The following is a 22,287-nucleotide window of genomic DNA, read 5'->3' on the forward strand; positions in this document are numbered from 1 at the left end:
TAAACTAAATGATACTTTTGCGCGACCAATTGAAGGACAAAAAATGTTCTGAAAGTTCTCATATTTTTCTTTTATTATTGCTTTGTCTTACAATCATTACCTTGCCCGCCTCCTTTTGAAGAAGAAAAGAAATGTGATGGGCTTTTAAAATTTCCCTAGACATCTCTCGAGTACCATTACTAGGATAATAATTTTTGAGGGTCGGTGTAACGGCGAAATAAACAAATTTTTCGGGATGCAAAATTTTAGGTAGAAACAAAAGTAGTTTTGGACTTTTTATTTCCTCCAAACACCCAAACCTTATATTTTTCAGCTTCTTCCCTCTTCTTCTTTTCCCACTATCACCATCAACTCCAGCGACCTCCCGCACGAATTCCGGCAAAAACTCCACCATCTCCGGTGACACTTTACTTCTCTCATCTTCCTCTTTTTTCCTCCTTTTTTTTCTTTTTTTTTCTTTTTCTCTATCTCCAGTGAAGGAGAGGAGCCCCTAGCCGGAGCCGACATCAGGTCTCGTTCCCGTCCGATTTCGAACCAGATTCACGTCTGATTTGAAAACCAGACAAGCTCCGGGGCCCCTTTGGTCGGAGATAGAGAAGACATAGAGTAGAAAGATGAGATTCCGGCAAGTTTCGCCGCCGATTATACCGCCGACTTAAAATTGAGGGTGTGTATGGGGGAACATTTTTAGTTTTCCACTCTTTGATATTTTATTCTCCGAAATTTTTTCTTATTTTCTCAAAACATTGATCTTTTTGAGATGAAACCAAACTAAACTACTATTTTGCACGTCTGTTTCTAGTTTGTTGACCTTCATCATCCAACCTTTTACAAAGCACTCTCCCAAAGTATTATAAAGAAATCTAAGTGCAAACAACACATTCTGACATTGAATGATTCAGAGTTTCATTGCTAGAATGACATATAGGACAAAAAGTATTAATGGGATTAACAAATTTAAGATGAGGTATTGGATGAGAAAAGTTGCAGTAAACAAGGATTTGGCTGACCATAAGAAATTGGTTGAGAGCGCACATTCATATGCTTATGACGATTAAAGTGGTGCCATTGCTCAACCCTTTAACTTGTGTTTTATAATGTTTTCTCTAATACAAAATTTAATAAACGACAAACCACAACTTAATTTTTTTCAGTCTCTTCTGTTAGGGTTTAACTAATAAGAAATACAATCAAGTAACCAAGTGGCCGCTAATTGATGAAGAAAAAGATTCTTATTGAAAGAAGAAAGCAGGCATAGCGATAGAATTAGGTAAAAACTACTCGATTATGCTCATAATCGAAGAAGCAATAGTGAACTACATAAAAAAAATTAGTAGTCGTTTTCAAATCTTCTCGTGCATGACACAATTTGCAAGATAAAAATTTAAAGACTTCTCTTAATGGAGATGATGTTGCAAAGGTATCAAAAATGTTATATTTAGTCCACCACGTCTTGGTGTAGTGGTTGGACACCCAATCTGCAACTAGGAGGTTGTGGTCTATGATTTATTGAACTAGGGTATAAATAAAACGATGAGTTTTACGCCCCTTAGAGCATCTCCAGTGCAAAACTCAAAAAAAATCTTTATGTATCTTATATGTCAAGTTTCAATTGAGATTCTCACTCTTAGGTGGCGAAAATAGATATCTTCAAAATCTTTTTCCAATTCAAAATTCTAAACTTATCTTATTTACTTATGTAGCATGGTTATTTTTGTAAATAAATAATTAGTTATTTATAAAATACAGAAGACATTCTAGAAATAAAGTGTCTTCTTGAGATATCTATTTTTCCCCCTCGACACGTTATCTTAGAGATTAAAATAGAGTGTTGCATTTGAGAGAGTTTTTAAGAAATAACTCTAAAAATCATATGTGACACTCAAAGTTTTTAAGATTGAGTGTTGCATTGGAAATGCTCTTATAATGACTCTTAAGAGTTGATATATGATCTTTCGCGATGTCTTAAATATCAAGTTGTAATAGTGTTTATTGCATATGTGAATCTTGCTATATCTTTGTATCTCTTCATAATGTAACAATGCATTGTAATGACTCTTGTATTTCATGTCATAAAAAAGAATGTTATATATAACATATTATGTTAGTTTTTATTTGTTTATATTTTTGTTTTGATAAGGTATTGTTAGATGGGGTCATCAAGATTTCACAAGGATATCTTTAAACTTTAAATTCATAACATTCATAGATGTGAGAATAGTCCCACATGAGAGAATAAGTATCTAGCAACCAAGAATATAATGTCTAGGTCCTCTCTACTGATAGCCAATTGGTTTTCTGTTGGATGACTGCAAACTTAACATCCGTTAAGAGGGTAATTGATGTTTATGCTGATATTTTTAGGCCATTTACTCATATTTTTTCCTCGCTCAGTTTTCCCCTCTCCCCAAACTTTGAGTTTATGTAGAAGACTAGAGTTTGATTTCTCAAACCTTACCAGACCCAAACATTTACACTTTCCATGAGAAAAAATGGGGTTTCCTTCACATGGGAATAAAATTATTTTAGAACATCCAAGTTTTTTCACGTAAATTGAAAGGACTTTTACTTCAATTCTAACTTTACCGAGTTCATAAAATTCATCCATAAATGCGAAGGCTACTTAGGAAATCTTTGATTTTTTTAGAACCTCGATCAATGGAGATCCTCACTGTTAAAGATAAGATGCTAAAATATAAAGATAGGAGAGATACAAGGCAGTGGCTTCCATTTTGTTGGCTATATATGATTTCGTGATTGTCCCACATTGGTTAATGTTAAGAATGTAACAAAAAGTGAGTAAATAAAAATGGACTATGATGGATGATTAGAATTTATCTTTGCGCTTGGGGCAATGACGCAGCTAGTGAGGTAATAACCGAGGCGCGTCAATTGCTGGTTGAAAACTATTTCCAAACCCCCTCCTCGGCTTTGGGTTCTGCCCAGAGCCGTCGAGAATTTCTGGAAGGGCTCCCTCTAACAAAGGGTAAAGTCCTACAATTCTTAATTCTATATTTTGCTTGTCACACGTGGGTTGTACGAGGCTTTCCATGGCATGGAATTTCATTAGTTAAAAAAATATAGGGCCAAAAGCCTTTTTGGTAGGACTGTATTATGAACCACCAAGGGGATAGATCATCATTATAAATGAACTACACTCATTATTTTGGTTATAATGGTCGTTTTTAAATGTTGATTAGGTTTGTCAGCGTTATTTTAACTTCTGATACTTACAAACACGGATTTAGTTGAACATTTGCATTGAAGTGTTAATACCATTTTTTAACAAAATTTACCTTGTTTATGATTAACATCTTAAACATTAAAAATTTATTTAGTCAACTTGTGTCTGAAATTAAAATTGTTTGTTTCAAAAGTATAGTTTATGCCTCCAACACCGGTGATTTTGTTAAGCCGGTTACAAATTAGAAAGATATTTTTCTTTGTTGTTAGTCAGTTGGTAACAATAAAAACCTGTGTGTTTGAATTTTGTAAATCTCAACCATTGGTGAGGAAACACCAAAAGATTTTGCTACTTATCTAAAAAATGGTTTATGTTCAAATAACAACATAAATAAAATGAAAGACTAAAAAACATAATTTACACTATTAACTTAAGAACGGCTTACTTTGAGAATATGATTAAACTTTCAGTTGTTTAAATCTGTTTCCTAACAATTCTGAAAAATTAACTATATTTTGTCCTATGGATAATGCTAATTAAAGTTATCTTACGAAAAATAATTACATTTTTTCACAACTACCAACCAAATGACCAATGTCCATCAACCCTAAAAATTGAAAATAGATGCTATTGACTTTTGCCAAGTCTAACTTGGATGCTTTTAGGACTTCCCTTAGGTTATTGCCTGTGGGATACACAATTTTGCTGGCCATAACTTTACTAATGTGTTGGATTCCAGTATTGGCCGTTCAAAAAGACGATAGCAAATGGAAATTAAAATATTGTCCCACATCGGTTAGCGTGAGAAAAGAGTGAAGGATGTGTGATATAAAAATGGACTATGATTGAGGAATAAAATTTATCTTTGCGCTTGGGGCAATGACGCAGCTAGTGAGGTAATAACCGAGGCGCGTCAATTGCTGGTTGAAAACTATTTCCAAACCCCCTCCTCGGCTTTGGGTTCTGCCTAGAGCCGTCGAGAATTTCTGGAAGAGCTCCCTTTAACAAGGGTAAAGCTCTACAATTGTCAAACTTTAAAATTTTGGTTACATCAATTTCATGGCATCCCATTTACAATGGGATTTGCATAATGGCTTGTTTAGTCCCACATTCTTCACTTATGAACTAAAGGTATTTTTTTTGATGAAAAACTCAAGGTATGCTATTAACAGTTGGGAAAAAAGTTACAAACTTATCGAATAGGCAAAGTTACATATATGCCTCCCCTTGCTTTTATAAGTATAAATCATCGAAATAAAAAATAGGTAGAAACCTGCATCGTCATTAATTTCCTCAGCCAGAACTCAAACGAGAGTCTAAAGTTTCGTGTTGGTTTGTTGTCAAGGAATGCCTATCTCACAAGCATTTACGTACTCTCGCTGCAAACCTAAGCGAGCAATGGGATTCGGCCACAGAGGATGATGGGTCAGGCGAAATATTCACAAATATGGAAGTCCTTGAATCTCCACCAGCACCAAAGCAAGGCTGATTCATTCAAAAAAGAAAATGTAAATTAAGCATATACAGAATAATCGAACTTCAATGATATCAAGCAACAAAAGCATTTAAAACCATATCAAAGAACAGCAAGCAACCAAGGAGGTAGAACCAAAAAAATTGAGATATTGGTTTAGGAATACAACTTGTAAGGTGGAACGAAAATTGCCAATATTATATCCTTTGACAATTCATATAATGTATTATATGAGTGGATCTCACAGACAGGGTAGGTAGCCCTCTAATACGGATAGTTTCGACAACCAAAATAGGCCTCATCCTTTGAGAAAACTAAGTAAACTACACCTGCAAACATATAAGATTTATATTTGCTCGAATAATCAGAGGGAGCTAAGTTTTGAAATGGACAAAGAGAGTCAAACTCGATTTAAGGGTATACATGGAGAAGATATGTGAGCTAAGTCTAAAGAGAGTCAAACCAGATTTAAGTATATAACTGGAGAAGATATGTGAGCTTGATGAATGTTGGTTCTTTTGTTCATTCATCAGTGGCTTGGACTCCCTGCACATTCAAAATACAAAAAGTCAAAACTGGTGGAAGTGGTGGTGGTGGAAAAAATTCCGGTTGATCGATCGTAAGAAAGAAATCCCCTACTACAAGTGAGCCGCCACGAACACTTGGTTTCGTTTGTAACAAGGCCATAAAAATTTATCCCTTCGGCAACTTAAACCCCTTGCATTATTCCGTCTTCAGGAACTTCAGATACGTTATCTCCACCGACATATGCTCATGATTAGTTATCTCATAGCTCAATACCACTAGTGAATTTTTTGCCATATTTCATTTTTTTCTTTAGTTCTTTATCTTGACAACAATTTAACTTTGTAAATGTTATCAAGTCAAAGTTGGTTTGCAATTTCAATTTTTTCTCTCCTTCGTTTATCTATAAATTAGGGTTTGGCTTATCAATTTTAGTATAAATTTATCTTATGTTTTAGCACCGTCTCAGGGTAAGTCTAAGATCCGTCAATGACTACTGCTAAGTTTGTGGTCATCCAACTTAAAACAAATTGGTAATGAGTAGAGAGGACATATACATTATATTTTTGGTTGCTAGTTACCCCTTCTTCCATGTGGAACTATTCTCACAAATACTAGTCTACTACGACGAGTCTTCAAGTCATTCAAGAACTAGTAGAATCTAATACCAAATTTAAATTTAACAAGTTAAGTTAGAAGTGGTAAAACCTAATGAAACAAAGACTAATCTGACTTTTTCTTAATCTTTCATAACCCCATTTAATGTAGTCTTGTTTTTTATTAGGTGGTTATTCATGTATACTGGACCTTTATCATTACGACAAGTGTCAAGTCTTGTTTTTATTAGGTGGTTATTCATGTATACGGGTCGTTTATCATCACGATAGGTCTCAAGTGGATTGTTCAGTGGAGAATTAAGTGTTTCCCAACAATGGCCACAATGGGAGACAGGTGGCGCCATGGTCACTGGCCAGACCCCTATAGGATTGGCAAAGTTGGGTTGCCCAAAAACATATCATTGAGAAAAGAGTTGTGGCTTTTATATCTCCTCCCGATGTGGGACTAACAAAGATGATCTTCGTACTCTTCTGGTAGATAATTAAGGTAGTAATACTCTATATGTTCATCGACTTTATTTGTGGTCTCACTACGATATCGTTGATTCCGCCAGAAAATGCTTCAAAGATCAAGAGATCTCCTCAAGCAGAGTGTATTTGGATGAGAAAAAAATCCCTTGCTTGGAATGAGCACAATAAGTCCAAGATAACTAGCCTAAAGAACCCAAACTCTGGCCATTATCAAAGATACACTCTGAATTGGATGCTGGAAACTCCATGATCCCTTAAACTCCACAATGCAAACCAAAACTGCCAATAAAAATGTTAAAAACTCTCAAGGAACTCCAAAAATTCATTTAAATCGTAGAAGAAAAACAAAACAAGATCAACACCATCCATCTCTGTTTTTACTCTCCATCTTACAAAAATTGTTCCCGACATCTCACTTCTCACATCTTTTACTCTGTATCCTTTTGTTGGTCTTTCGCTGCGTGTTAAAGTTTTATTCAGATAGGACAAGGTGGGACTTCAAGGGTAGTTCCAGCTTGAATCTGTCCCCACCCAATAAGACGCCAATGTTTCTCAACTCGTCGACTGAGGGCAACTTTCTCTCCTTTGCTAGTGCACACAGGGGAAGTGAGTTGTAGCTTAGCCAGATCATTCTTCACGGCGAGTACTCGAGCTCCTGTTGACATAGAACCAATATTCAACATCAAAATCTCAGCCTTTGCTAGCTTTGACACTTTTTCTTGCCTCTCTGTACCCTTTGTTCTCACTCCTAGAAGCCGTCGAAGAAGAAAGAAGTTCACCTGTAAAAGAACAAAAACAGTTTCATTTTGAAATTCTCTACTATTAACATGCCACTATGAGACTTCCAGACAGTAACATTTTATGCTTCTTGATATTTCGGTTTTAAGAGTAAGAGTTTCGGTGCAGCTCCTAGATAAAAGGTCTGCACTTTTGAAGTACCAAATTGATATACTTAAGTGGTATGAATAAGCTGTGTCCATTGATCACTACTGTCTTTGTCAGCTAACCAACTAAATTCAATGATAACCAAACAATTATAGCACCATACAGAACAAGAACAACACAATAAAAGAGCACGGGGAAGTATGAAAAAAGTGGTAAGCACTAGCAGCATAATAGATCGTACAGATGAGGCATGTAAAGTGATCGCCAAAACTGGAAGGGTGTCATCTCCAAAAAAGACAACGATTCAAATGCAAATGATCTTTAAGAGTAACTGTTTAAATAAATTTCTGCTTACCTCGAGCTCGACAAAAACATCAGGAAGGGAGCCAACCTCCCCAAGAACCTGACCCACAAGCCTATCAGCACGTGTCAAAGTGGGGTCCATGGTGGTACCAACCCCAATGAGACCACCAGGTACAGCAAATTGGAGTTCATTTTGTTCAGCATATAGTGAAACTATCCTCGAGTATATTGGAGTACACTTAATGTTACCAGTTTCATCTTTTACTACAATCCCAGGCCGGACTTCAATGAATTGATTTACCTTCAAAACACCCTGAATCATACAAAATGGTAAACCCTTATTAATTGGTGATTACAAAATTAAAAGAGGATATTACGAGGAACTTAAATGGTAAAAAAAATTTATCTCTAGAAGAATGGGGATTAGCCCATTAAGAAGAACCAGATAGGCTACCCAGAGGGGCCCAAAGAGGTCTTCAGAAACCAAATATACCAGGTAGGATATTTTAACAATGAAATGAACTAAATTTCTTGGGGCAAACAGATAAGTACAATAAAGTAAGAGACGCATGTAAAATATATTTTTGAAGTAATCATATATGTCAACCATGAATTATGAAACACCTGGGTGTCCAAGATATTTATCGGTTTATGCATTATTAGTATGATATCCATGATTATCTACCAGTGTGCTTTATTAGTGTGATAAACTGAACCACTGAGGAGACTATCATGGCTATAAAGCACTCCTGTTTCACTGGAGTAGAGAATCCAGCCATGGGCAAAGTTCAAAACTTATACAGTAATAGTTTTATTTTTAAGTTAGAGGCTACAGTTCAGAATATGTAACGTTATAGCCTTTAAACACTTCTGAGTTCTGAGTCAGAAGTGATTTTTTGTACATAATTGCTTTTTTTTCAATTTAATTCAATCAAAGTTTAAAAAGAAAATGATGAACTGTGAACCCAAGGTAAAAAACTTCAGGATTCTCAATAAAAAACAGATAAACATACTCTGAGTATACTTCCACCAGCTACACCACCCTTTATTTCATCAACCTCGGATCCAGGCTTATTGACATCAAAAGATCGGATTACAATCATATTTGGTGGTGAGATGAAGTTTCTTTCAGGGATTGGGATCTTTTTCACTATATATTCACAAACCACATCAATATTGTATTTTAACTGAGCAGATATTGGTACGATTGGTGCCCCATCAGCAACAGTTTTCTGCACAAAAAAAAGAAGTTTAGAAACTCATAGAACTTGTGTTGGTACAAGTTTGTGAAATATATGATACAGTAGTATCTGAAAACTGCCCTGAACTTTTTATTTTTAGCACTTTGAATTAATCAAAAAAGAAAACTGACCTGAATAAACTTCTGAATAGACTCATGTTGATTGATAGCTACATTTTCTTGAATAAGATCAACTTTATTTTGAAGAATGATTATGTGTTGGAGGCGCATGATTTCAACTGCAGCCAGATGCTCAGAAGTCTGAGGTTGAGGACAGCTCTCATTTGCAGCTATTAAAAGTAGTGCCCCGTCCATGATTGCTGCTCCATTCAGCATAGTAGCCATAAGAATATCGTGACCCTGTTAGAAAAGAAAAGGAATGTAACTGCTCTGTTTAGAAATGAACGGAGGCCACATATATGAACAACAATTGAAAGTGTTTCCATCTGCCGAAGTACATTTTAGAAAAATAAGGAAAATAGAAGTGACTACCACGAGCATATTATCTATCCGATCACGGTTTTAAGGATCGCAGAACCAAGGAATGAAATTTCGATCGGTCCAAAAGTGGACACGTTTCGTGGAAACGTTTCGGTCTGTGTGGAAAGTTAACAAATTTGCGGAATGATAAAACAGTTCTAAAACAATTAAGTTCGGTACTAATCTGCAATAAAACAATTAGTTTAGGGGATAAATTGAGTTATTTAACTCTATTAGTACTAAAACAGTTAAGTTAGGTGTTTATCTGCAATTAAACAGTTAGTTTAGGGGGTACATTGAATTATTTATCAGATGTAAACCTAAAACAGTTAGTTTAGGGTCCAATCTGCTATAATAGTAGTAGTAGTTAGGGGGCTAACCAAAAATAAAACATAACATACTTGTTTTGTAGTAAAAATTGTTTTCCCCTTAATCCCTATTTCTAAGACTTCTCAGCCGAAACCGACTGTTCCCTCTTCCTCTCTCTCTCTCAAATCGAAATCTGAAGTTAAAGATCACCTAAAGAAGAGAAGAATCTCTTGAAGAACAAAAGATTTGAGAAGTAGTCAAGAAAGATGGAACAAATTAACAGAAAGGTAGAAGATAAACGACTAAGGTATTATATGAGTTATGATTTTAGAATCTTTCGAAACCCTAAACCTAAATCTCTGTTCGAAATTTCGTGTCAGATTTCGGTGGAAATTTCGTTTCGGTGCTGTGAATTTAGGACATGTTTCGGTCATTTCGAACGAAATATGTCGACATTTTATTCCTTGCGCAGAACCAACACTCGTGAACTTATACAGTTACAATTTAGAAAGGCAACTTAGTGATATCAGCATTATGGTCCTTATCAGAAGATATATCTATTCACTTCACCTTTGTATTATGAGTTTCTGAGGTAAAGTAACTTACCGGACAATCCACAAAAGAGACATGTCTCAATAGCTTCATTCTTGCACTTTCAAACCCTGGGACATCACAGAGAGGACTGTCTTCTTTTCCACTGCCATAAGCTCTACAAGCAAATTTTCGAAAAGATGATGAAACATCTGGATAAATATATACAGAATAGAAATAGTAGATAGTGGTAATAATCATACTTGTAGCAAGAAGGCCGAGGGCATTTCTCATCTTCACATTTGTATATTTTAGCATTGGCATACCCAAGCTTGATGGTGATGTTACGCTCCAACTCATTTTTGAACCGCACAGTCTGTACAAATAACCCAAAAATTTATATCTACATATTTATATAATCGATACTTGTAGAATAACTAAACAAATTGATGCATGAGCGGAATTGGACAAATCAGTGAATGAGAACCTCAAACCTACAAACAGTTGCTACTAAGGTAATGCTACTCTAGTGAAACCCTGTCTACTATTTTATTAGTTTATTTCTATCAAGTATCAAGGACATCATAATATAAGCTTTTTGACCTAATGGAAATAAGTTTCTAATGCTTGCCCATAGATATTAATGAGTACATTGTAATGTTTCATTTGTCGGTCATTCACAACCTGAAGCATACATTCTAAACTTTTAGTTATTTGAATCTAGACAAACACAAACTTGTAAATAAATGTTTAAGAGTATTAAAGATCAGCTTAACCACAACAAAATTGAACCCTCGTCTTAGCATTAGCTGTGTTCGGTTTCCTCACTTAACAACTGGCTCACTCAATGACTTTAGTTTCATAACAAGATTGACAAAACTACAATGAATATTCTCACTGAAACGAAACAAACACTCCTAAATAGAACAAAAGGGTTTACCGTTTACCTGAACACCAGATATTGCTTTAACAACAGTAGACTTTCCATGAGCGACGTGACCAATAGTGCCTAATAATTAACACAAACACATTAAACCCCAGCCCCTATAATGACATATGACAGAAACAAACAATTCACTCCATCAAGAAGTAAAGCATCAAGGGTTACCAATATTTATCGTTGCTTGGCGAGAAATTACTTCCGGTGAGAGAGGATGCAATTTCGTGACATCGAGTTTAGTTAAATCCTGCTCCATCAATCCTTTCCTAGCCATCTTGAATGTCTCAATTGATTTCTTTTACCAACTGTAAACACATATAATCAAAACAAGGCTAAACTGACAAGATGACCACAAATTGAGTAGATAAAATAATAGGGTTTTGGGATTTTCAATATTTTCTTTGTTGAATATCAGGTTTGAAGTTTCAAATGAATCAATCAAAGCGTTAAGTAAAACAAGAAGGTTTCAAGCTACAAAATGAAAGTGAATCATAATAAAAAGGACGAACTACAGAATACCCATCTGTAATAAGAGTTTCTAAAAACCTAAAACATGGAGGATGCAATTCAAATGAATCAGGGAAGAAAGAGAGACACCTTTTTTAGGGCAACTATATAGGGCGCCTGAGAGACGGAAGAACACCAGCTTTACTGCTGCTGCCTGAGCTTGAGGCCTGAAGGGAAGTTTTCGCCTTCTAGTGGGTGGTTTAGTGCTGCTTACTGGTTCTATGCGTGATCTGGAGTCGCCAAGCAAAGAGCTGGAAGCCTGAAAGTGAGAAACTCAATTGATTGACCTGTTTCTCTCTAAGTGGACCAAATAGATAGGGTAAATGTTTCAATTTTTCAATTAGGTCACCACAAATTGGGGAAACCCCAAATCTATTCACACCATCAACTCTCCCCAAAAAATTGGACGGGCTTGGCTTTCGCTTTCCTAATCTGGATAATCAAGCCTTCTTTGAGTAAACTTATTTGGCGTATCATCAAAGATCCTCGCTCCCCTTGGGCCTTTATCCTTAAAGCTAAGTACTTCAACAAATATCAAAAACCTAAAGAGGCGAAAAATCATCATTCGTGGCTCTGGAAATCCATATCCAAACATGTCGATAAAGTATCCAACCTTACTTTTTGGGATATTAACAAGGGTACCAACATCAATATTTGGCATGACTACTGGATACCAAACCATCCACCTCCGTTAAGCAATACTAATAATAGCCATCTGTCTGTAGTGGCTCAGCTTATCAGCAATAACAACTGGGATACGAATATTTTAATTCAATGTTTTAACAATGAACTATGCAATGCTATTTTGAGTATTAATATACAGGCACAGCAGGAAGATACGGTCAGATGGTCATTAACCAAATCAGGTAAATTCACAATTAAATCCATGTATTACTATTTGCGGACTGAGCAATATCCTTACGATACTAAGGAATGGACTTTCATTTGGCACATGTCAGTTACTCCCAAAATCAAACTATTTTTATGGAAATGTTATACTAACAGTTTACCGGTCAGGGATAAAATTGGTAAGTATATTAGAAACAACTATGCATGTGAATTTTGTTTAGAACCAGAAACGATGATACATGTCCTCTTACATTGTGATTTGGCGATAGCTATTCGGTTACATTTTAATGTTCTTTCGGTTAACATCATTAATCTTCAAGATTGGATTACTTCATGGAGAGATATAGATGAAGAGTTAGGAAGCCTGTTTGCGACAATTCTTTGGCAAATCTGGAAAGCTCGGTATGATAAATGCTTTTCGTCGGTTAACATCCACCCGATGCTGATCATAGATAGGATTAAATGTTCTCCTAATATCATCAACCAACATCGGTCAAAGCAACAGAGGGACAATATTATTTTATGGTCACCACCGACAACCCTTTTGTTAAAATTAATGTGGACGCTTCTTTTATAGCAGTGAATGAATTAGCAGGAATTGGATGTATCATGTTCGACAACCAAGCACAATTTTTAGCGGCAGCGGCATTCAATATTCGGGGTCAAAATGCAGAAGAATGCGAATGTGGGGCTATCATCAAAGCTCTCGAGTGGTCTGCTAAAAAGAAAATCGACTATCTACATATCGAAAGTGATAACCTAAATATTGTACAGAAACTAAATAAAGAATATTCCTTGGTCTCCTGACAGACAGAAAAGCTCATAAAAGTGGTCCACCAGCTGGAAGGAAATTTCATAAAAGTGATCTATACGTACATCCCCAAAGAAGGCAACAATAAAGCAGATCAGTTGGCGAAATGGGATCGTATGAACGCGGGAAACTGGTTGTGGCTTTCTACCTCTGATCTCCCTGAAGATCTGTATAATAGTATTAGCTAGTTCTTTTCTTTTCGTGTACCTCAACAACAAAAAAATTAGGTCACCACAAATAACAGAATTACCCATCCAACATCAGACCATACTTTAAAGTCTATTACAAACTCCTATTATATTGATAGCTAAACCACATTTAGCATAAACTAGGACAACTACTCCCGAAGTGATACAACATATGCACAGAGTGACCTATTTTTATGTGCACAACAGAAGCGCAACTTATCATTATTAGAAAGGCCACCGTTTTGGGGAAAGTAGAAAAGCTTCCGGAGAAGACGATGAAAAACCCAAAAAACTCGAACCAAACGCACCTCATAAGTCGTCGGCCGGCGACTTCATCATCTTCTATCTCTCTCTCTTTTCTTTCTCTTCTGCCTCTCTCTCTCTTTTGTTTCTCTTTCTTCTCTCTCTTCTCTTTTTCTCTCTTTCTTCTCTCTGTCTCCGGCGAAGGGGAGGAGCTCGTCTGTTTTGGTTTCAAGACGGAACCAAATCTGGTTTCGTCTGGAAATCAGAGTTCCAGCGAAGGGGCTCCCTCCTTCCCTTCGTCGGAGATGGAGAGAAGAAAAAAAAAGGTGTCGCCGGAAATGGTGGCAGTTCGCCGGAAATGGTGAAAGTCGCCGGAGATGGTGGTGGGTAGGTCAAAGGAAGAAGAAGTTGAAAAGTATAAAGATTTGGTTGTTTGGGGGAGACAAAATGTTCTAATTTTTTTTTTGTTCCACCCAAAACTTCACCTGGAAAGTTTCTTTATTTCCCCTAACACCGACCATTAGAAAAATGTTAAAATTACTCGATGGGTAAATAAAATTTTCGACAGAAACTGCTCATTTGATGGCCTAAACTACGATTAGATTATATTATTTTGGTTTTTTCTGTTATTATAATATTTTTGAGACTCTTTTTGTATCTAAGGTCATTAGTTTAATATCATGATGGACCGATACAAGATATGCAGAGATGGGTGTAACTCTATGTACACATCTCGAGAGGGGGCAACGTCAAATAGTGTTAGACCCTGGAACCAGTCCCTGAAGAGGTGTACAGGCGTGTCAATAATTTTGTTTTTCTAAAGGGTCAATAAATTTTGGGAAGTCCACTACACTACTTATTAGTGCACTGGAGTGTAGTGGACGGACACCTACTCCGCATCACGAAAGTCTCAAGATTTGTCCCATAAAAGTGCAAATTCATGATGTATTGAACTTTGATGTAAGTAAAATAGAGGCAGATTAGATGGGCTTTAGGCCCCTTAAGATGACCTTTAAGGCAGATGTGTATGGCCTTTCGGGATCAATCAGGCAGTTGTAGTGCATATTCAGTTCATGAATCTGGATGCATCTTTATATTATCTTTTCATGATGCATCAATGTCTTGTAATTAGGGGTGAGGACCGTCGATTTTTTTTTCGGTTTTGGTTCGGGCCGAAGCCAAACCAATAAGTGCCGGTTTGACTAAATCATCGGTCGAAGCCCGACATGATTGGCCCGATTTGGTTCGGATCAGTTGAGTTCGATTGATCGGTTTAACCGAACACAATTAAGAGAAAATGTTAAAGTGAAATATTAAATTTCCTTTTAGCCGGATTTGTATACAGTTTGATTATTTTTCTCTAACCAGTTCTATTATGTATTCCCCAACACAATTACTGACTTGACAACTAAAGACCATTAATAGGTACATATAGTACTCTTTATAGTTTTTTTTCTTTTTTTTTTGTTGAGAGTAGTACTCTTTATAGTTGATAGTTGAATTTGTATATTACAGTAACGCAAAAGCAAGTTTAAATCGGCAACTTATTCAAATAAAATTTCACTTTATTGTCTGTGATACTAAAAATTTGGTAACTGTACTCGGGGATATAAAATAGAGGGGTTGGGCAAAAGGCCCAATCCTTGATCCAAAACAAGAAGCAGGTCCACTGCAGGAAAAGAATAAGGGGCAGGTCCAATGGTCAGGTGGTGGGGGTGAAATTTCCGAAACACCCTTCTTCTTTTCGAAATTTACGAAACGACCATTGAAAAATTTCCGGGAAACTCTCAAATTTCTGAGAAATAATCTGACACGCCTCCCATCATACAGTGTACTTTCCATAAATTTACAAAATTGCCACCGAAAAATTCCCGGGAAATGCGAAAATTTTTGAAAAATAGTCTGACGCACCTGACATTAAACCTTGTACTGCCCACGAATTTACAGAATTGCCATTACAAAATTTACCAACTTGCCATTTTCGTTCTTTTTTCCAGATTTATTTCTTATTTCTTTTTTATTTTCTCCCACACATATTTATCTCTCCAATCTTTTTAAATTCTCTCTCCAATCTCAACAAATTTCGTTCTTTTTTCCAGATTTATTTCTTATATCTTTCCAATCTCAACAAATTTCTTCATTTTTGGTAGTTTTTCTTGAATTTGTACAAGGAAATTATCTTGTGTACCGGGAATTATTTAGTGTATTGGCCATTTTTTGGATATGTACTATACATTTTTGTACTGGGAATTTTCTTGTGTACCAGGAATTGTTCTGTGTGCTGGTCATTTGGTTATGTACTAGACATTTTTGTATTGAGAATTTTCTTGTCTACCGGGAATTGTTCTGTGTACTCGCCATTCGGGTATGTACTAGACAATTTTGTACTGGGAATTTTCTTGTGCACCGAAAATTGTTCCGTGTACTGGCCATTTGGTTGAATACTGGACACTTTTGAACTGGAAATTTTCTTCTGTACCGGGAATGGTTCTGTGCACTGACCATTTTGTTATGTACTTTGATGTTTTTAGAGATGAAGAAGATAAAATGTGAAACAAATAAGAATGATGAAGAAGAAAAATAAGAACATAAAACTTTTAGAGAGAGAAACACAGGAAACTTTGATGTTTTTAGAGATTGAAAGAGATGAAGAAGATAAAATGTGAAGCAAAATAAGAATGATGAACATCCAAAAATAAGAACATAAAACTTTTAGAGAGAGAAAGAACAGAAAATTTATGTTCTTGGAGATTGAAAGAGATGAAGAAGATAAAATGTGAATGTTTTCAAAAATAATGAGAGAAAGAACAGAAAATACAGTGGGCAGGATCCAAAAAAATTGCCTGAAATTTCGTCAAAAAATGGCGCCATTTTTGAATTTTCAAAAAATCTGAATGTTTCTCTGACATTACGTCATGTACGGAGAATTAATTGCTTCGCTGTCATCCGTCAGATTGTCAAAAAACACGGAAATTTCCCGTAAAGGGGTAAAAGAGGGATAAATAAAATAAAAACCAGAAAAGTGTGAGCTGTCCTGACAATTTGGACTGGGTTCTCATTTTTGTTTTAGGCTGGGGGTAATACTTATTTACCCTCCATTTTTTGGGCCTCTCACTCAAAAATCCTATAAAATATAGATGCAAATAGAAAATCATTCTATACTAGATACCACTAATATATTTTATTATGATAAAGTTTGTAGGGTTCGGTCAGTTCGGTTTAGGCAGTTTCTAGAAATCCAAACGAAGCCAGGTCAAACCAAATCAGTTTGGGTTGTTCGGTTTTCTGACCGAACCGAGTCAAACATTGATCGTTCGCTTAAAAACTGATCGGTCCGGTTCGACTAGGTTTGGTTCGGTCGCGATTTTCCCTCGGTCCCATGTGTAATGATGACTCTTGCAGTCCATTTGTCAAGAAACAAGGGAAGTGCTATATAGTCTATAGACACCGTATGATGTTGCTACGAGCGACCTATGATAGTGCTAGATACACCCCCTAGGCAAGCAAAAATTGTTAAAAATTTATGTGGATTGAAGTGCCTATAGCAGTAATTGTGGGCGATAATAGTATCACCATAAAATTTCCGTTAAAGAGTATCTAATGGAAAAGATGACCTTTTTTTAACAACGGAAAAAGCACTAAATAGTGATTACACTTGGCAGTATATAATTGGATAAAATAAACAAACAGGTCAGCCTCCTAAAACCTTCTTCTCTCTTTTGCCGCGTGAAACCACCACAAACAACCCCCTCCCTCATCACACCCAAAAATCAAAATAAAAAATTTAATCGGCAAAAGCGTCTGGAGATCACGACATTCTCCGACATCAAATATTGCCTTCCAGATCGTCATCCCAATCTCTCCCCCGCCGGCCCCTTAATCACCTTCTCGAATTCCACATCTTCCTTCTAATAAATCATTCTCCTTTTTTTTGTTACTACTAAATTCTCAATAGATCTTCCAACCCATACAAGATTGTCCCTTTTAATTCATCCACCCTTACATATTTTCATTGATTTGGGGAATTCAAATACGTAATATTTTTAATTTCTTGATTTGGGGAGGATTGAATTTTGAATCTTGAATTGGTTATTTAGGAGGCACTTTGATTTATAAGTGCCTGTGAAAGAAAAAAGAGATGTATAAATGAGAAGAGGAAGTTTTGAATGAAGATGAGACGATCAAGTTTTATTATTTTATTTTTTATATTACATTCTACTTTCGCAATTGGAAGGGTGAAAGTTATCAGAAAATTAGATGTATTTTATGCAGATAGTCATGGGGCTTCTCTCGAAATTGATGATGAAATGGTATGAAACCTCAATTCTTTTCATTGTTAAAAGTTTTTTTTTTTTTTTTGTTTATCAAGGACCTAATTTTTGTTCTTTAGGTTATTCTTTAGGTTAGACAAAATTAGATTTGGATTATAATTTGTGTTTCTTTTCATTTTGGGATTTTTTTTACAAACTAACAAGTCGAAGGGTTTTATTGCTAGTTTAACAGGGAGAAGAGAAAACAAAATCCCGATTGTATAGATTGCAGAATTCCGTATATGGTTTGTAAATATGAGCATTGTTCATTTTTATAGTTAAAATGCTTGCTAATTTGATGATTAATAGGTTATTAATGTGCTATGACCATCTATCATTATGTTTATGAAAAACCCATTTATTTTTCCGCGTTACTAGACTTTAGCTCTTCACCGTTAATTTGCTTTATATCACACGACTTGCATTCATTTAGCTATTCAAAGATTGTAGCTCTGGTGGACCCCCATTGTTTTATATAAGATCCTTTTTTACATGTATGAATTGATCCTGATTTTCATCTCCGCGAGTTACATATCGGAAGTTCGGAACTACATTGGTATCTATTTTATTTTGTTCTATTTTAGTGGTAAATTTGATGTTATCTTCCGACTGCAGGTTGAGAAGTTGTGGATCAAATGTAGGCTGGATTCCATTTTGATTAAAGAAACCGTGGGTTTTGATCATGTCCTGGAGGACATTGCCGTTGCCTCCAAGGAATTTAACCCGAAGGCATGGCTAGATGCAAAAATGAATATGCAGAAAGCTCTCAATTCCTTGCCTCCTAAAACAAAGAAAACTCTTTTTGATTGCTTAGAAGAGGATTATACTCCATTTCGATTGTCTGAAGCAGAAGATGTCTCTAAGATTTGGTACTCCATATATTCCGGGTCTCGTTTTGGTCAGGGTTCTTCACGACGATATCTGGGTGTTAAGTTGTCTCAGGACTCGTCAGAAGCACTTTCTCCTGCTTCTTCTCGTGCTCCTGCTCCCTCTCCGTTCGCCTTGGGTGCTAAGTCATCAATATCGTCTCCCGCTCCATCCCCCGTCGTTCTCAACACTAAGTTGATTCAAGATATGTCACCAACACCTTCTCATGCTCCTGCTTCTACTCCCTCTCCTGTTCAGTCACCTAATTATACTCCAAAGCCGTCTCCTCGTGTAGCACCTACCCATTCTAAAAAGCCCAATCCTCATGTCCACGCTAAGGTTCCAAAAAAAGCTTCTTCTCCGGCTGCTTCTTCACATGTTCCATCTAAGAAGCATGATAATAAGAAACAAGTTTCTGTTGCTATCGGTCTATCTGTCGCTGGAACTTTCTTATTTGCTATAGTTCTCCTTTGCATTCTTAAATGTAGAAAAAGAAATGCTGTGGGAAGTGTACAAAAGGATGATAAGCCTCTTTTAAATTTAACTAGCAATTTTTCTGGTGGTACGTGTTTTACTCTTTTCGATTTTGTTTTATATATTTCATCTGCATATCTGAAAAATTGTGCAAAAGTTATGTGCATATCTGATCCTAATTCTCCTTAATTGCGTGTTTATCAGATTCATCTGCTTTGAAAAATTCAGTTAACAGTGATAAGTTGCACGGTTTACCAACCCAAAACTCTGGCGGCCAGAACCCTTCCGGAGCTACTGACTCATCTAGCGGAGGCACCAACATATCTGCATCACTACCACCTCCCCCTGGAAGGGCTGCTCCTCCCCCTCCTGGACCGCCACCACCTCCACCACCACGTGCACGCCCGCCACCACCTCCAAAGGGCTCCTTGGTCCCGCCTCGTCCTCAAAAGCCGAAGGTTCCTCCAAACAGCTCCGGAAATACAGCTGCTGGTGAGGATGGAAATGATGAAGATGGAGGCCCCAAAACTAAGTTAAAGCCGTTCTTCTGGGACAAACTTCTTGCAAACCCTGACCAGTCAATGGTCTGGCATCAGATAAAAGCAGGCTCGTTCCAGTAAGGCTCTAAAACTATTTCAAGATTGTTTGTGATATTGTGTTTATCAATTTCCCACGAAGATGGATTTGTTTCAGTAAAAAAATGTCTATGCAAATCGTTACAGGTGCGACGAGGCGATGATTGAAAATCTTTTTGGTTATGCCGCTCCTGATAAAAACAAATCAGACCAGAAGAAAGAGTGGTCTCAAGATCCCTCTTCAAGATATGTTAAGATCATAGATCCCAAAAAGGCGCAAAATCTATCAATTCTTCTACGAGCACTGAACCTTACGACAGAAGAGGTCACTGATGCAATCCAAGAAGGTTCTTTCTTGTTCATTGTCCATGCTAAGATTTTTGTTTCAATTTCTTATGGATATAGCTAATTACTAAAATTCCAGGAAGTGAGCTTCCTACGGAATTGTTACAAACATTATTGAAGATGGCACCAACAGTAGATGAGGAATTGAAGCTTAGGCTATACAATGATGAACTGTCGACACTAGGACCTGCCGAGCGCTTCCTAAAAGTCTTGGTTGAGATACCTTTTGCTTTTAAGCGTATGGATTCACTGCTTTTCATGAATTCTCTTCAAGAAGAAATGTCGGGTAGCAAAGAGTCATTAGCAACTTTAGAGGTAAAACTTTGATGTATGACTTGAGTATCATGTTAGATTATGTATTTTATCTCATACGCATTTTTGTAAATGAGAAATTGATATTAAAGACATCCATCTTCTTGGCATGCCTTTGAGCTCATTTTCTTCACTTATAATTCCTAATTGTTTTCCGTTTTCACGTGGCAGGTGGCGTGTAAGGAAGTTAGAAACAACCGATTGTTCCTTAAACTCTTAGAAGCAGTTCTAAAAACTGGCAACCGAATGAACGATGGTACATTTCGAGGTGGTGCACAAGCATTCAAGCTTGACACACTCTTGAAGTTAGTGGATGTGAAAGGGGCTGATGGAAAAACAACACTTCTACATTTTGTTGTCCAAGAGATAATCCGGTCCGAGGGCCTACGGGCTACCCGTGCTGCCAGAGAAAACCATAGCAATTGTAGTGTGAGGTCAGAGGACCTTGTTGAAGACACGGCCCAGGAATCAGGGGAAGACTACCGCAGAATTGGGCTTCAGGTGGTTTCAGGCTTGAGTGAAGAGCTCATAAGCGTTAGAAAAGCATCAGTGGTGGATCTTGACGGTTTAAGAAGTACAATATCCAAATTAGGCCATTCATTAGTAAAGAGTAAGGAGTTTCTGAACAAAGAAATGAAAGAGCTAGAAGAAGACAGTGGATTTCATCGAACACTCAAGAGCTTTGTAGAGCGAGCTGAGAGCGATATCACATTGATTCTCGAGGAAGAAAAGAGAATATCTGACTTAGTAAAGAGCACAGGAGATTACTTTTATGGGAATTCAGGGAAAGAAGAAGCCTTACATATGTTTGTGGTTGTTCGTGATTTCTTAATAATTTTAGACAAGGTTTGTAATGAAGTAAGACAATCAATGAAAACCCAAACACCAATTCCGAAAACTAAGGAATCTACAGGAGGTTCCCGTTCTACAGATCAACATCAACCCACTTCTCCAGATTTTCGCCAGCGTATTTTTCCTGCAATCGCTGAGCGGAGAGTGGATGATTTTAGTTCCGATGATGAGGAAAGCTAATCTCCTTAACTATAAACACAAAGGTATATACGATTCTTTTTAATACGTTTTAATTTCACAAAAACTCATGACTAGTAACTTGATTCATTTTGTTTTTGTGTTGGCATCGCTCAGGTGACTTCACAAATTCGGTCGGTTATAAATTGGCTGGATACTGCTTGGATGTATGAATGTCTATTTGTCTGACTGTCTTTACCTAACTCCGACCTGCAAAGAGAGGTTTATAAGAACCAAGTACTAAGATGGAATTTCGTTGTAATCATGATATACCTTGGTTTGATTTGGCAAAGCCAAGCTTGTGAATTCAAAGCTTCGTCGAAAGAAAAACCTGTAGAAACTCAAAGATTGTTCTTCAAAGGAATATCCATGATTTCTTTAAAATAGTGTAATATATGAAATGTTTGTATATGAATGATTACATACTCATAACTGATTTTTTTTTCTAATGGTGTCATCACCTTAGGGCTGTCAGCAGCAACTAAGTTCTTCACATCTTCTTTTACTATTAAATCTATCAGAATAAACACATCTTCCTCAAAAGTCGAAACTTCTATTTTGGTGTTGCTTGGGAAAGGGTTTTTTCGTTTACAGAATTACTAGGTGTCACCCGTGCTCTACATTTCTATTGTACACTAATGAGCATTAAGTTCCGCTCTTGCGCATACCCTTTCTTGGTGCTTCTGATCCTGTTTCAACTTCTACCCCTGTCTTGTCTGCTGCCACTGCTGCTGAAACTACTCGCTTTAGACTCAAATATTTTTCTATACTACAACGGTGAATGATCCTCGATTTGAAATAAGAAAAAAACAATTAAT

The 22,287-nt window shown here is 36.6% G+C and overlaps 2 protein-coding genes and 2 non-coding genes across 4 annotated transcripts; 3 read left to right on the forward strand and 1 right to left on the reverse strand.

Moving 5' to 3' along the window:
• Positions 1 to 2,836: 2,836 nt before the first annotated feature.
• Positions 2,837 to 2,994, forward strand: LOC147549629 (U4 spliceosomal RNA). Its single transcript, XR_015239018.1, has one exon. It is a non-coding gene; the product is annotated as a U4 spliceosomal RNA (small nuclear RNA).
• Positions 2,995 to 4,045: 1,051 nt separating this feature from the next.
• Positions 4,046 to 4,202, forward strand: LOC147549630 (U4 spliceosomal RNA). Its single transcript, XR_015239016.1, has one exon. It is a non-coding gene; the product is annotated as a U4 spliceosomal RNA (small nuclear RNA).
• A 2,378-nt stretch (positions 4,203 to 6,580) lies between these two features.
• LOC147549631 (eukaryotic translation initiation factor 2 subunit gamma-like) lies at positions 6,581 to 12,067 on the reverse strand. Its single transcript, XM_086667897.1, has 9 exons — positions 11,557 to 12,067; positions 11,128 to 11,264; positions 10,967 to 11,028; positions 10,283 to 10,395; positions 10,095 to 10,197; positions 8,832 to 9,059; positions 8,473 to 8,691; positions 7,512 to 7,772; positions 6,581 to 7,050 (listed from the first exon to the last, which is right to left on the reverse strand). The coding sequence occupies exons 2-9, from the start codon at positions 11,231 to 11,233 to the stop codon at positions 6,748 to 6,750; spliced, it is 1,395 nt and encodes a 464-aa protein (XP_086524023.1). The 5' UTR covers positions 11,234 to 11,264; positions 11,557 to 12,067; the 3' UTR covers positions 6,581 to 6,747.
• A 5,138-nt stretch (positions 12,068 to 17,205) lies between these two features.
• Positions 17,206 to 21,929, forward strand: LOC147549632 (formin-like protein 3). Its single transcript, XM_086668864.1, has 7 exons — positions 17,206 to 17,867; positions 18,483 to 19,296; positions 19,413 to 19,824; positions 19,931 to 20,130; positions 20,208 to 20,443; positions 20,612 to 21,495; positions 21,587 to 21,929. Exons 1-6 carry the CDS (start codon positions 17,724 to 17,726, stop codon positions 21,470 to 21,472), a joined length of 2,667 nt encoding a protein of 888 aa, XP_086524990.1. The 5' UTR covers positions 17,206 to 17,723; the 3' UTR covers positions 21,473 to 21,495; positions 21,587 to 21,929.
• Positions 21,930 to 22,287: the final 358 nt, after the last annotated feature.

Source organism: Eschscholzia californica, unplaced genomic scaffold, assembly GCF_041429995.1.
Source record: "Eschscholzia californica isolate CP2 unplaced genomic scaffold, dmEscCali1.0.p SCAF_3, whole genome shotgun sequence".
Taxonomy (NCBI): domain Eukaryota; kingdom Viridiplantae; phylum Streptophyta; class Magnoliopsida; order Ranunculales; family Papaveraceae; genus Eschscholzia; species Eschscholzia californica.